Source organism: Pyrgilauda ruficollis, unplaced genomic scaffold (genome assembly GCF_017590135.1).
Source record: "Pyrgilauda ruficollis isolate IOZ18807 unplaced genomic scaffold, ASM1759013v1 scaffold10, whole genome shotgun sequence".
NCBI classification, from domain to species: domain Eukaryota; kingdom Metazoa; phylum Chordata; class Aves; order Passeriformes; family Passeridae; genus Pyrgilauda; species Pyrgilauda ruficollis.
The window spans coordinates 9,214,313-9,226,754 of record NW_024508101.1 but is presented as its reverse complement, the minus strand read 5'-3'; the positions used below and the strand labels follow the sequence as shown (position 1 = coordinate 9,226,754).

Genomic DNA, 12,442 nt, shown 5'->3' with positions numbered 1-12,442 from the left:
AAAAAGAATGAGTGTCCCTTTCCCTGAGCAGTGTGCTGGGGCTGCAGCACCAATGTCATCTCTCTTGAGTAGCACTTTGGGGTGAAGCCAGGCTTGTCAGAATGAGCATGAACAGAAGGATGGGAGCATGGACAAAATTGAGCTAATGAATAACAGGTGAGTCAGATCAGCTACTTTTGTCTTTCAGTGGAGGGAGAGTGCTCAGAGTTCATGGATACAACCTGGATGTTGTACAGAAACCAAAGATCCGAGTTACAGTTTCTCCATCTGAACGCCGGCGCCGAGGAGTGGGGCGATGGCGGAGGATCATCCCAGACTCTGAGTGTCCTGAGGGCTCTCTGTGCAGCATCCAGCAGGTAGCACAGCACTCTGTGGGGGTGTGGGTGCACAAGGGTTGATGTTCCATATTTGAAGAGGTGGACTTTCTGTCCCTAGGGCTTTTTTTCCTTCCACCACTTGCTGTTTTCTGGTTGGATTGTACCAACAGTCTCGGCCCATGGAAGTGTTCTCTGCCAGGCTGAAAGGTTAAGCATTTCCACAAACATTTCCATGGGCTGGGTCAGCCTCTGCCTAGAGATGTGCAGGATTGTGATGTGGGACAGAAATAGCAATGCAGCAGTGTGGAGATAAAGGAATCTACATCTGAGCCAGAGAGCTGGTGTGGCTCAGTGTGTCTGTGCTTCAGATTCTTCCTTTTGCATATTTCAGTCTGTCCCTCTAGCTCCTGGGATGTCTTTCACTTGACATACAAAACCAGGCAGCACAATTACCAGCACCACAATTATTTTCTGCTCTCCTGCTGCCAGTCTGCTGAGATGGGTCATTACAGAGGTATTGATGTGTTCACCAAGGTCACAGAGCATGCAGCAGAATTTGCAGAGGAAGAGGGTGGTTTGCCAGCCCAAGTACAAGAAGGATTTGCATTATTAGTGCAAATGATGAAGGGCTTCCTGTACATAAAAGTGCTCCTGATGCACATGCATCAATAACAGCTGGTTTAATCAATGTTCTTAGGAAAGATTTGTGGCTATAAGGCAGAAAAAAATAAAAACTCTAATACTTTGACCAAATGTATAAAACATATCCAACCGGGCATGGGAACACTTTCACAGAAGCATTCAGACTGGGAAAACAGCCTTGCATTGAAGATGTTTGGTCCTATTCTCTCAAAGCAGGGAAATCTAAAGCTGGTCTCTCTCCAGAATTTGCTGCCAGGGGAATGTCAGAGCTGATTCCCACTGCTGAGACCTTCCAACAAAACCAGTGCTATGAAAGCTTTCCTTTAGAGGAACATGGGGAATTCCTTAGATCTTGGATTTTTCCCCATTACAGTTAAGCAGGGTTCTTCTGGCATTTCTCCAGATTAGAAGAATGCAGACTGGCCCCCGATTGTTTGGGGTGGAAAGTGTTGCCAAGCTGCAGGAGAAGCATTGGTGTTCCATTACTGACACTTTTTTTTGCCTTTTCCACTTAGTTTGAAGAACCATGTCTCGTTAACTCCTCCTACCTGATCCTGTGCAAAACTCCAGCTATTAACCTGCTGTTGAGGAGTGCCCGTATCAAGCTGGAATTTATTCTGGATAATCTGAGCTTTGATTTCAACTCACTGCATCCCATGCCTTTCTCTTATGAAGTCAACCCCATCCTAAAACCATTGAATGCTGAGGACCCTGCCAAACCATATCGTCACAAGCCAGGAAGTGTCATCTCTGTGGAGGTAAGACAAAAACCAGCTGGAATTAATGCTCCTTGTATGAAGTTTTAAGTTGGTGTCATGCAGCATCCAAAGTTTTTAAAGCATTTGACAGGTTACAACCTGTCACAGCACATCTGCTTTGGCCTGTGAGAAACGGTACAGAAGAGGAGGGAAAAGAGTGCATCAAAAAAACCTCTTGAGTCCATAAATCATTGCTAGGGCTTCATAGGGTTTGTGGAAACTTCTGTGGTTTGTTTTTTGGATTTTATTTAATCCTAATAAACTGTTTGTATATGAGAAATTAGTACTACATTATCCCCACATCCTGTTCTCAGCTGCTGACTCTATCATAACTACTTCAGTTTCCTCTAGAAGTAGCTAATGAGTAAAAGAATCCTGCCAGTGGGGAAGACTTGTTACTAAGTGAAGGCAGGAAAATCACTCATTAAAGATGATACAGAAGAGTACAGTGACTCTATTTTTACTGTACATGAAAGAAAAAAATGTTGAGGTATTTCATTTGTATGAAAAGGTACTTTTCATTCCGGTACTCTTAAAGAAAGTAATGGCTGCAGCTGTAGGTGCAAATTCTCCACATGCTCTCTTTTTGCATATGGGTAAAAAACTGTGAGGAGGTAAGAGCCTAGAAATGCCTAGACCACTGCCATTGGAGTTGAATGCATCTTGGAGATGTAGGGCAGTTTGATAAAACTGGAAGAGAACTTTAAAAGACAAGGAGATTGATCTGTCAACCTGTTGGGATACCCTGACAGGGCTCTGGGCTTAGAAAGCATTAAAGCATAAAAATGTAATTAACATTAGTCAGCATGGTTTTATTAAAAAAAGAAAAAGTCTTAATCCTCCAAAATTAAAGCAAATAAGAGAAATAGCACAGATATGTTACACCTTTGAAAGGCATTGATTGACTCAGCTGAGTGTGCAGGTTAACTGACATGAGATTACCTTTTTAAATATACAGAGTGAAGAGCTAAGCTTAGCTGGGTTTCACTGAAGAGTCTTAAGAGGACAGGCTATTTATAACTGTACTTATGCAGCATGCTACAGGTCCTAAAGCTAAATCTAAATCATATGCAACTGAATTTTTTAGCTTGCAAACTTAACTCCTGTGGCCTATTCATGTGTGAGCCTAAATAAAAAAGAAAAAAGGCTGCTTTCATCTCATGGCATTGGTCTCCTCCTCCATCTTCTCTGAAGCCATGGCAGTACATAGTTGTTTTTACACTGATCTCACGTGTTGTCCAAATGTATTTCAGGGGGAAAATCTAGATCTGGCTATTTCTAAGGATGAAGTTATGGCTATGATTGGGGAAGGCGTCTGTGTGGTGAAGACACTAACAAGGAATCACCTGTACTGCGAGCCCCCGTCGGAGCAGCCGGCCCCGCGGCACCGCACCAAGCGGGAGGGCACGGACCTGCTCCCAGAGTTCACGGTAGGGAATCTGCAGCTCTGCCAGCAACCCTGCTTATTTCTTGAAGCATGTGCAAGAAGTGGGAGTGGGATGTGAAGTTAGGAAAGGTACAAGCCCTGCTGAGGGACAGGGGAGGTAACAGGGGTGTCAGGGAACTGGTCTTGTTGTCAAATTCTTTGTGCTCTTAAAGGCTAAAGTTGCCTGAAAGTAAACAGTATAGCTGGGCTATGTGCTGTGGGACAGCTCTTCTGGGAGGCTGTGTGCCCCCTGGGCTCATTCTGGAGAAGCCCTGTGGCTTTGTATTTCATTCCTACACAGAGGAATGGAATCATCGTGGCAAATGCTTTCTTCTTACAGGTTCAGATGGGAAACCTGAACTTCCTCCTGGGCCGAGTGCAGTATGACACGGAGAGCCAGCTCACCTTCCCGCTGGAGGCACAGATTGGTTTGGGTGTGGGTGCATCCTTTGTGGCACTGATTGTTCTGGTCATCGTCTTCATATACAGGTAAGAAGTTCTGGCAAGGGTGAGGCCTTTAAGTTCCTCTCAGTGTTTTTCATTGGGTGTCACCAAGTGTGTACATCTTGGGCCTAAACAAGGTTACAGTTTTCTTTATTTTGTGCCAAATTCTGAGCCCCTGGTGATGTTGGATGCAGGAGACATGTTGCATTCCTAGTCAAAGTCTGTACTGTGGTTCGTTCAGAATCTCATGGGTGCTTCAAGAGACACATCTAGTTTATGGAACACTGTGTGGTGTCCTGCGAAGGTGATGCTCTGTAGAAATCGCCTCAGCACTAACTGCCCTTGAGTCTTTGGCAGCAACACAGCAGATGGCAAGGACAGTCCCTGGGCTAGTGCCACCAGGAACAATTTTGCTTCTTATTGCAGGAGGAAGAGCAAACAGGCTCTGAGGGATTACAAGAAAGTTCAAATCCAGCTGGAAAATCTGGAAACAAGTGTTCGGGACAGATGCAAAAAGGAATTCACAGGTCAGTCACTGAGCTCCTGGGTTTTTGTATCTTCAGGGAAACTTGGAGAACCACTCTCAACTCTACCTCTCTTCCCATTCCTGTGTACTTGTCTGCATAGCTCAGAGCAGGCAATAATTTATCCTGTGCCAGTGCATAGAAACATAGAGCCAAATTCTTCCTTTTTTAATTCTTTAATTCAGGGCACAGTGATTTATACAGACCTCTCTCATTCTCCACTTCATCCTCCAGACTCAGGTGAAGAGCTAAAGTCGAGACAGCACTCTTGGAGGGATCTTAAGGACAACCACTAGCCCAGTCTTTGTGTAGGGCAAGTTGAATTACAGCCCATGTTCTAAGCTTATGAACTTTGTACTTCAGATCTTTACAACTGTGAGAAACCTGGGGCTCTGAAACCCTACAGGTGACTGAGACTGTAGTCCCCAATTAATGTGCGAAGGAGTGAGGAGCAGATCTCTAATACTCTATCTTTGCTGTAGGTAATGCCAGTAACTACAGATGTGTGCTGAATAGTGGCTTCCTCTTTATAAAACTGGAAACCAGCTCCTGATTGGAACGTTCCTCATGCTATTTCTCTTGCTGCCTAGTCTAGCTTTAAACGTTCTAGCAATGAGACCCCAATATGCCTCTTCCTGAGAGGAAACATCCTTCCTCTTTCTCAGTCCCATGCTGCTGGCCCTGGTTCCTCCACTTACCTCATGCTCTGCATCATCAGTTGAGATCATGTCAGTTGTGTCGTCCTCATGGGCATTTTCCTTTCCCTCAGACCTGATGACTGAGATGATGGACCTCACAAGTGACCTTGTGGGCACAGGGATTCCCTTCCTGGACTACAAGTCCTATGCAGAACGCATTTTCTTTCCGGGCCACCGTGAGTCCCCACTGCAAAGGGACCTTGACATCCCTGAGTGCCGACGGCAAACAGTGGAGCAGGGCTTGGTCCAGCTCTCCAACCTCCTCAACAGCAAACTCTTCCTCACAAAGGTAATGTCCCTCTCTCTGCTGGCAGCCTGCTGTGGGGTCAGAGCCACAGCACTGGCAGCAGGAGGTGAACAGTGTCTGTTAAGGTTCATTCCTTAATAGTTCTCTGCACTTCTTCTAAGAGCCAGCAGCTGTGACTGCTTTGTTTTCAGCAGATTCACACACTGGTTTTTCTCTCTCCTCACCAGTTCATCCACACTCTGGAGATCCAGCGCACTTTCTCTCCGAGAGACCGGGCCTATGTGGCATCGCTGCTCACGGTGTCGCTGCATGGGAAGCTGGAGTACTTCACTGACATCCTCAAAACACTCCTGAATGACCTCGTGGAGCAGTATGTGGCCAAGAACCCCAAGCTGATGCTGCGGAGGTGAGTGAGCCAGCCATGGTATGGTCCCACTGGCAGCTACCTGAGGGTAGAGGGACAGAGCCTTTTTGCTTGGCTGGCCAACACTGAGAGGCTCTGCCAAGTCTTGTAATCCCACTTTGCTATTTAGAGGTCCCTGGGTTCACAGCCATGCCATGTTTGGAAGCTAAACTGAGATATATCCCTGTTTAGATCCCCAGTAGTCTCTTATCTGGTGCATCCTTCTGATCTGAACACATTTCCCTTGTTTGAGACCTACCAGAGTCTTTCCACTGTTCCCTGCTTCTTGTCTCTCCAGTTCTGTAATTTGGTGCCTCCTTCAGGCTGACAAGTGTTTCCAATAAGCAGTGTAAAAAGCATCAACTGTGCTGCTCTCAAAAGGCTTTTTTTTCCCCTCTCCATTCTGTATCATGACTTGGTGTACCCTTCTTCCAAAGGGAGTGATCTTTACCTCCAAATCTCCCCCGGTTCTACACCATATTCCTGTGACCAACCTGATGCTCTCTTTCAGGACAGAAACAGTGGTAGAGAAGCTGTTGACCAACTGGATGTCCATCTGCCTGTACGCCTTTGTGAGGGTGAGCTCTTTGTCCCGTTGTAATGTAGAGGGGCCAAAAGAGGGATGACAGGCCCAGCTTTTTGCTTTGTGCCTCACTCATAGCTGAAATAGTGCCAGGGTCACCTTGTATTTCAGGGTGAGAAATAAGGGCTGGGCTGCTCACTGGGAACAGGGATTCTTAAATCAGTGTCAATACCACTTGTTTCCAGGATGTGTCACCAGGTCATGGAGGCCTCAGTGTAGCTCCTTTATTTTGAAATACACAGGACTCAGGCTGGTCTGTGCATAAGAGGACAGATGCTGGTGTAATTCCTTTTCTAGAGGGCTGGGGAGGCAGCAAGGATTCTCTCAGATTAGTGACACAGAGGCAGAACAATGCCTTGGTCATGTGCATCTCTCTGGTAGCTGGACAGTGCACTTTTCCTGTGCACGGAGCAAGAGCTGTTGGCACAGGCTTTGTCTTTGCCTACTGTGGCTCAGCTGCTGTATCCTCAGTCCTGCTTGATATCCTTGTTTCCATGCCTGGGGCTCTGCTGGGAGGAGCAAGCTGAATTTCTCTCCTTCCTTTCCATGCCAGGATTCTGTTGGGGAGCCCCTTTACATGCTGTTTCGAGGAATCAAACACCAGGTGGACAAAGGGCCAGTTGACTGGGTGACAGGGAAAGCCAAATATACCCTGAACGACAACCGCCTTCTGCGAGAGGACCTGGAGTACCGCACTCTGGTAAGCACCAAATCTTCTGTCCTCTTTTGTACAGCAGGGCTGAATGTCTCTGCTGCCATAACCACAGCACAAGTGCAGCACATCCTGCCACTGTCTTCTGGGAACCAGGTTTGTTCCAGCAGCACAAGTGCATAGATAGTGAAGAGCTCTGCTAAATCAGGCACTTTTGCCCCAGGCTGATGGGAGCCTTCACCACACTCATCTGATGTACATGCTGTGCTGTGTCTAGAAATAAAGGGGTGACGTTGCTGATGGCACATCGAAGCTCCTGCCCAGTGCTCTTGAACTAGCTTCCAGCTCTTGACACAAGTCTAAGAACACAAGACTGAGGTGTTTAACATCAGTGATGTTTTCTTTTCTGAATCTCCCAGTGAAAGGACTAGCTGTTAACTTGCCTGAATGCCAGCCATCAAAGGTGTAAATGTGTCAGATGTAATCTTATCAGCTGAGTAGCTGTGACCTTTTCTTCCCCAGACCTTAAATGCTTTGACACAAGCAGGAGTTGGTGCAGGAGGGGCAGAAGACTCTCAAGGGATTTCTGCAAAAGTGCTGGACTGTGACACCATAACGCAAGTGAAGGAGAAAATCCTAGATCAGATCTATAAAGGGACGCCATACTGTCACCGGCCAGACCCAGACACCCTGGACCTCGGTGAGCAGAGCTCTTTGGTGACAAAACCCAGTGAGGAAGTGAAGGAATGGTGGTTCGCTGTCTGTGCACAGCACTCTGGCACATGTGACATTTGTCATCCTGGGCTGAGTGTGCAGAACCACTGACCACTCTGGCTGGGCACAACAGGGTAACAGAAAGAGGCAGGGGTGGGAAAGAAGCAGTTGGGTTCACCCTCTTTCACTTCATGGTGTTCTTTGCCAGACTCAGACCACAGCAATGGCTTGGGCAAAGGGATATGGGAAAAAAGTATGGAAAATGTGTAGGAGAGGAGGATTTGAGTGCAGTGCAAAGATGCTGTGGGCATAGACTGGCACTTCCTGGCAGTGAAGTTAATGGCAGCCTCTTAATAATATATGTCAGGGATGATTTTGCCTGTGGTAGCTAATGAACGGTAGAACTTATATTGGGAGAGAAAACACTCAGTTTTCCATCTTCTTAATTCTGTTGATGAATAATTGTGACATTTAGGGATGAGAAGGAAATAGTAGCTGATAAGAGCTGTGGGTGCATGTTTGTGATTTGAACTATGTGCTTGAAGAGTCACAATCTGACAGAATTTGTAGGAACATGGGAGGCCATATGCCACCTGTCCCTGTGCTCAGAGGGGTCTGTCCTGTGACTGCAGGACTCAGCATCATGACAGGCACTTGCTCAGGTTATGTTGTCTGTGAAATAGCACAGGTAAAAGCTGACGAGGACCAGAGGGTGTTTAATGAGGTCAGCCAGGTTGATGCAGATGATGCCTTGAGTGAGCAGTTAATCCTTTCCTTTTCTGTGTTTCATTGGCTGTAGAGTGGAGATCAGGGCTGGCAGGTCATCTGATACTGTCCGACGAGGATGTGACATCTGTTGTTCAAGGAACTTGGAAACGTCTGAACACTCTTCAGCATTACAAGGTCAGAACTCAGTCTGCCATTGCTTTATCTCCCCTCTCATCCTTCTACACACTGTCAGGCTCTGTTTGTAGCTCTGGCTCCTGGTGGACCACTGTCAAAAGGTTGGACCTTTCTTGCAGAGCATATTCAAATTAAGTCAGTGCTGTGGCTGCAGCCTGACTTCCTCAAACACAACCCTGTCCTTATCCCACACCTGAGATGTGGGCATGTGTAGGGCTTGGAAGGATAGGCACAAGTTCATACTGCAGTGAAGGTGATGTGCTGGATCTGTTCCTGTTCCAGGCCAGATCAGTTAGCACTGAGCTGCCAAGTACCTTCTAACAATGGAAAGAGGGATTTTTTTGATTACTTTGCACCAGTGTGTTGTATCTTGCAATATGTTAGTGCCTTGTTGCAACATGTTCTAGATCTGAATGACCTCAGTCCCTGAGTATTGTCTTCATTGTACTTTGAACATTTGTTCTTTAATTGGTACAGACAAGATTTTCTCACCCTCAGGAAAGACAGTGGTGGTGCCTTCAAATCCCTGTTTCTGTCCCTATTCCTAGTGATGGTACAGCCTGTTGTGCTCTACAAGTGCTTGACTATTATACTGATGAGAAACATGCCCTTTGCTTTGAATATTGTTTTGCTTGTGTGCAGGTGCCTGATGGAGCAACAGTAGCACTCGTCCCACGCCTGACCAAGCACATCCACAGGGAAAATCAGGATTACATCCCAGGAGAAAGTGAGTTTGATGTCTTGTTCTCATAAAATTACTTCAGAGCACTTGCCAGTTAGTGGGACAAGTCTCTTGCTGTAGCCCCAGCTTTGTGCTGATACAGAAGGCTGACACATGCCTTGGACCCTCATAGGATTGTCAGGATATGTGAAAGCTTGGTCAGATGAGGTCAGAGAAAAGCAAAAGTGTGAGAACAGAGGAAGGCTGGGCTAGGTGTGAAAATGCATAACAAGCACAGTTGTCTGACTCTCTGGGGCTGACCACAGTCTGCAACTTGCAGAAATCTTTATGCCTTCAGGTGCTGAGAGGGATAATGGGATGTCAGGCAGTTTCCTTACTGCCTGGCAGAGTGAAGAGCTCCATGGATATTCCTGTGGCGTGAGGAATAATAGCCACAGGCTGCAGCTTAAGAGATTCAGATTGGATATGGAACAAAACTTCTTCAGCAGAAGGGTGGTTCAACCCTGAAACAGACCACTGGAGTAGTGGGGGCATCCCTGTGTGGGTAGGTTTCCAAGACCTTGAAGGTTTTGGGTGAACAAAGGCAACCTGCTGTATAGTTGGCAATGGTTGTACTCTGCAGAAGGCTGGATAGAGGCCTCCAGAGATGCCTTCCCATTTGTGTTTCTGTTATATTGGGAAATCTTGCTTTCTTGGCCTCACCTGGCCAAGGTCTACTGTGAGAGAGCCAACACTCATCTGTAAACAATTGTTTGATTTAGAAACACCAATGCTGGAGGATGCAGATGAAGGTGGGATCAAACTTTGGCACCTGGTAAAACCAACAGAAGAGCCAGAGCTTCCCAAGCATCGGCGTGGGAGCTTAAGAGATCGGGAGCGGGCCAAGGCAATCCCAGAGATCTATCTGACACGTCTGCTCTCAATGAAGGTGAGAGGAAGCACACATTGTGTTGTGCTTGGGATCTTGCCATCCTTCATATCCCCCAGCAGATTGCAGGGGTGTGTGTGAAGATGAAGCAATACCTGCAGTGACTTTGAGTACATTTGAGTCTCCTCTACATTTTGCTTTGTTCACGAGGTTCTCCCTGGCCTCTGTTCCACACACCACAGGGGCCTCCTTTCTCCTTTGTTGCTGCTCCCTTCCGTGGGGGTGGAGTACCCTTGGATGGGTGAGGGGCTGTCACTGACAAGATGAGGGTGACCTCTCATCTTTGAGGCCCAGGCTCTCTACTCTCCTCTGTCTGTGCTGACCCTGTCCTGTTTGATTTTCCACAGGGCACTCTGCAGAAGTTTGTGGATGACTTGTTCCAGGTGATCCTCAGTACCAACCGCCCTGTTCCTCTGGCAGTCAAATACTTCTTTGACCTGTTAGATGAGCAGGCCATACACTATGGGATCACAGACCCTGAGACCATCCACATCTGGAAGACAAACAGGTAGAGTGTTCCTGAGGGCCCTGGAGGAGGCTGACTTGCTTAGAGCTTGCAAAGTGACAGCCATCTCTGCCTACTGAGGAGGAGTAAAATTCAAGTGCAGGGCAGCAGACCATAGAGTGAAGTGCTGGTTTTGCTGGGAGGGCAGAGCAGAGAGATCAGTAATGTGTAGAATATCTTTCAACACTGTGGCTGCTACTTCTGCTGATGCCCTTTTGCCCTTCTGTCCTCTCTACAGCCTCCCCCTGCGGTTCTGGATCAACATCATCAAGAACCCGCAGTTTGTTTTTGATGTTCAGACGTCGGATAACGTGGACGCTGTGCTGCTGGTCATTGCACAGACCTTCATGGACTCCTGTACAATAGCTGACCACAAGTTAGGGCGGGTGAGTACAGAGGGAGAAGGGACCATGGCTGGCACACAGAGTTGAGCAGTGCTGCCTTAGGAAGGCAATAATGTTTATGTAGCACCATGGGGACAGCAGGCTAGGCTCCCCCTGGTTTCCATGTGCAGCTGGAGAGGAATGAGGGCTCCTGGGAAGAGAGAAGAGAGGATTAGATTTTATTTAGCAACAAGAAATTGTTGAGAAGTGCTCTTTATTTACAGCTTGCAGCTGTAAATAAAGCTACTTGGGGGACAGAGCTGAACTCCAGTTGACTGTGGCAGACAGTGGGAGTGGGAGACAGGATGCAACTTGGGACATTCAGACTGGCCATTAGAAAGGCTTTCCACCATCACTAGTCACCCTGTGCTGAGGGTGGAACAGTCCTGCACAGGTCACCAGAGATGGGGTGGGTGGATCTCTGGAGCACATCAGGCATCAGCTGTGCAAAGCCATAGCCAGTGTGATCTCATACTGGTGATCACCCAGCTCCAGGGGGAAGGCTGGACCAGGGATCCCAGGGTGCCTTCATCAGCACATCTCAGGGTACCTCAGACTGCATTACTAGAAGAGAGGTTGCTATTTGAAGTGCCTCTCCATGCAGAGGACAAAAAATTCCTGATCCCAAACGAATGGCAGAAAATAGAAGTGATGGTGTTACCTGCTGAGGTTAGTCCACAGCACAATAAAAGGAGCTTTTCATAACCAATTCTGGTTTTGGATGTTCAAGGACTCTCCAATCAATAAGCTGCTTTATGCCCGGGACATTCCTCGCTACAAGCAGATGGTGGAAAGGTAAGTGATGGATGTGAGGAGTTGTAGTTTCAGCAGTGAGGAGGAGGGACCATGCATTAATTCCTGTGTGCCCCTATCTAGGTACTACGCAGACATTCGTCAGACCATCTCTGCCAGTGACCAGGAGATGAACTCTGCCCTGGCTGAGCTGTCACGGGTAAATAAAAGTGTTTCAGAAGTCACCTGGCCCCTCACCTCTGTATCCAGGAGAGAGTTATTAATGCAAAGATGAGATATTCCAGCTGAGTGTGCAGTTCTGCTCAGACACACTGACTGTGCCTAGTGGCTGCTCTGCACCACAGGGAGGGTGAGGGTCTGCCCAGCAAGCACTGGAGAGAAGAGGGGGTAGTCAAGGATTCAGGGCAAGAAATACATTGCTAGCAACTGTTGGTGAATTCTCTTTCCTGTTGCTTTCTTAATGAGTTGTGAGGACACAGAATTTGACAGGACAATTGTTAGGTGTCTCGCAGTTTTGTCTAATTTCTTCTCTTATAAACAGAATTACTCAGGTGACCTCAATTCCCTGGTGGCTCTACATGAATTGTACAAATACATCAATAAGTACTATGACCAGGTGAGTGTGTGTTTCCAGCAGGTATGAATATACCTTTCTTCTTCTACCACCCAAACAGAAAAACTACAGAAATTAACAATTAAGGGCAGCCAGACTATTCCAACACTGTGTATTTCATTGGCATGCATAACTCATGTAATGAGTTTGTTTTATTCTTATCAAAGAGCAAGGGAGGAGATCAGCAAAAAGAACTTATCTCTGACTTGGAGGCTTTTGGGATTTCATGTGCATTTCGTTTTTACTCCAATATCCAAATACTGTACT

At 47.0% G+C, this 12,442-nt stretch overlaps 1 protein-coding gene across 1 annotated transcript in view; it reads left to right on the top strand.

Annotated features, from left to right (window-relative positions):
- PLXNB1 (plexin B1) overlaps window positions 1-12,442 on the top strand; it is a 55,826-nt gene that overhangs the window by 39,179 nt on the left and 4,205 nt on the right. Inside the window, exons 19-36 of the mRNA XM_041465170.1 lie at window positions 188-356; window positions 1,475-1,717; window positions 2,971-3,147; window positions 3,484-3,632; window positions 4,014-4,114; window positions 4,881-5,098; window positions 5,284-5,462; window positions 5,971-6,037; window positions 6,596-6,742; window positions 7,217-7,394; window positions 8,208-8,311; window positions 8,954-9,038; window positions 9,755-9,921; window positions 10,269-10,429; window positions 10,665-10,812; window positions 11,540-11,604; window positions 11,686-11,761; window positions 12,104-12,178. Of these exons, the coding sequence (XP_041321104.1) occupies window positions 188-356; window positions 1,475-1,717; window positions 2,971-3,147; window positions 3,484-3,632; window positions 4,014-4,114; window positions 4,881-5,098; window positions 5,284-5,462; window positions 5,971-6,037; window positions 6,596-6,742; window positions 7,217-7,394; window positions 8,208-8,311; window positions 8,954-9,038; window positions 9,755-9,921; window positions 10,269-10,429; window positions 10,665-10,812; window positions 11,540-11,604; window positions 11,686-11,761; window positions 12,104-12,178 (2,509 nt within the window). The remainder of the gene's footprint in view (window positions 1-187; window positions 357-1,474; window positions 1,718-2,970; window positions 3,148-3,483; window positions 3,633-4,013; window positions 4,115-4,880; window positions 5,099-5,283; window positions 5,463-5,970; window positions 6,038-6,595; window positions 6,743-7,216; window positions 7,395-8,207; window positions 8,312-8,953; window positions 9,039-9,754; window positions 9,922-10,268; window positions 10,430-10,664; window positions 10,813-11,539; window positions 11,605-11,685; window positions 11,762-12,103; window positions 12,179-12,442) is intronic.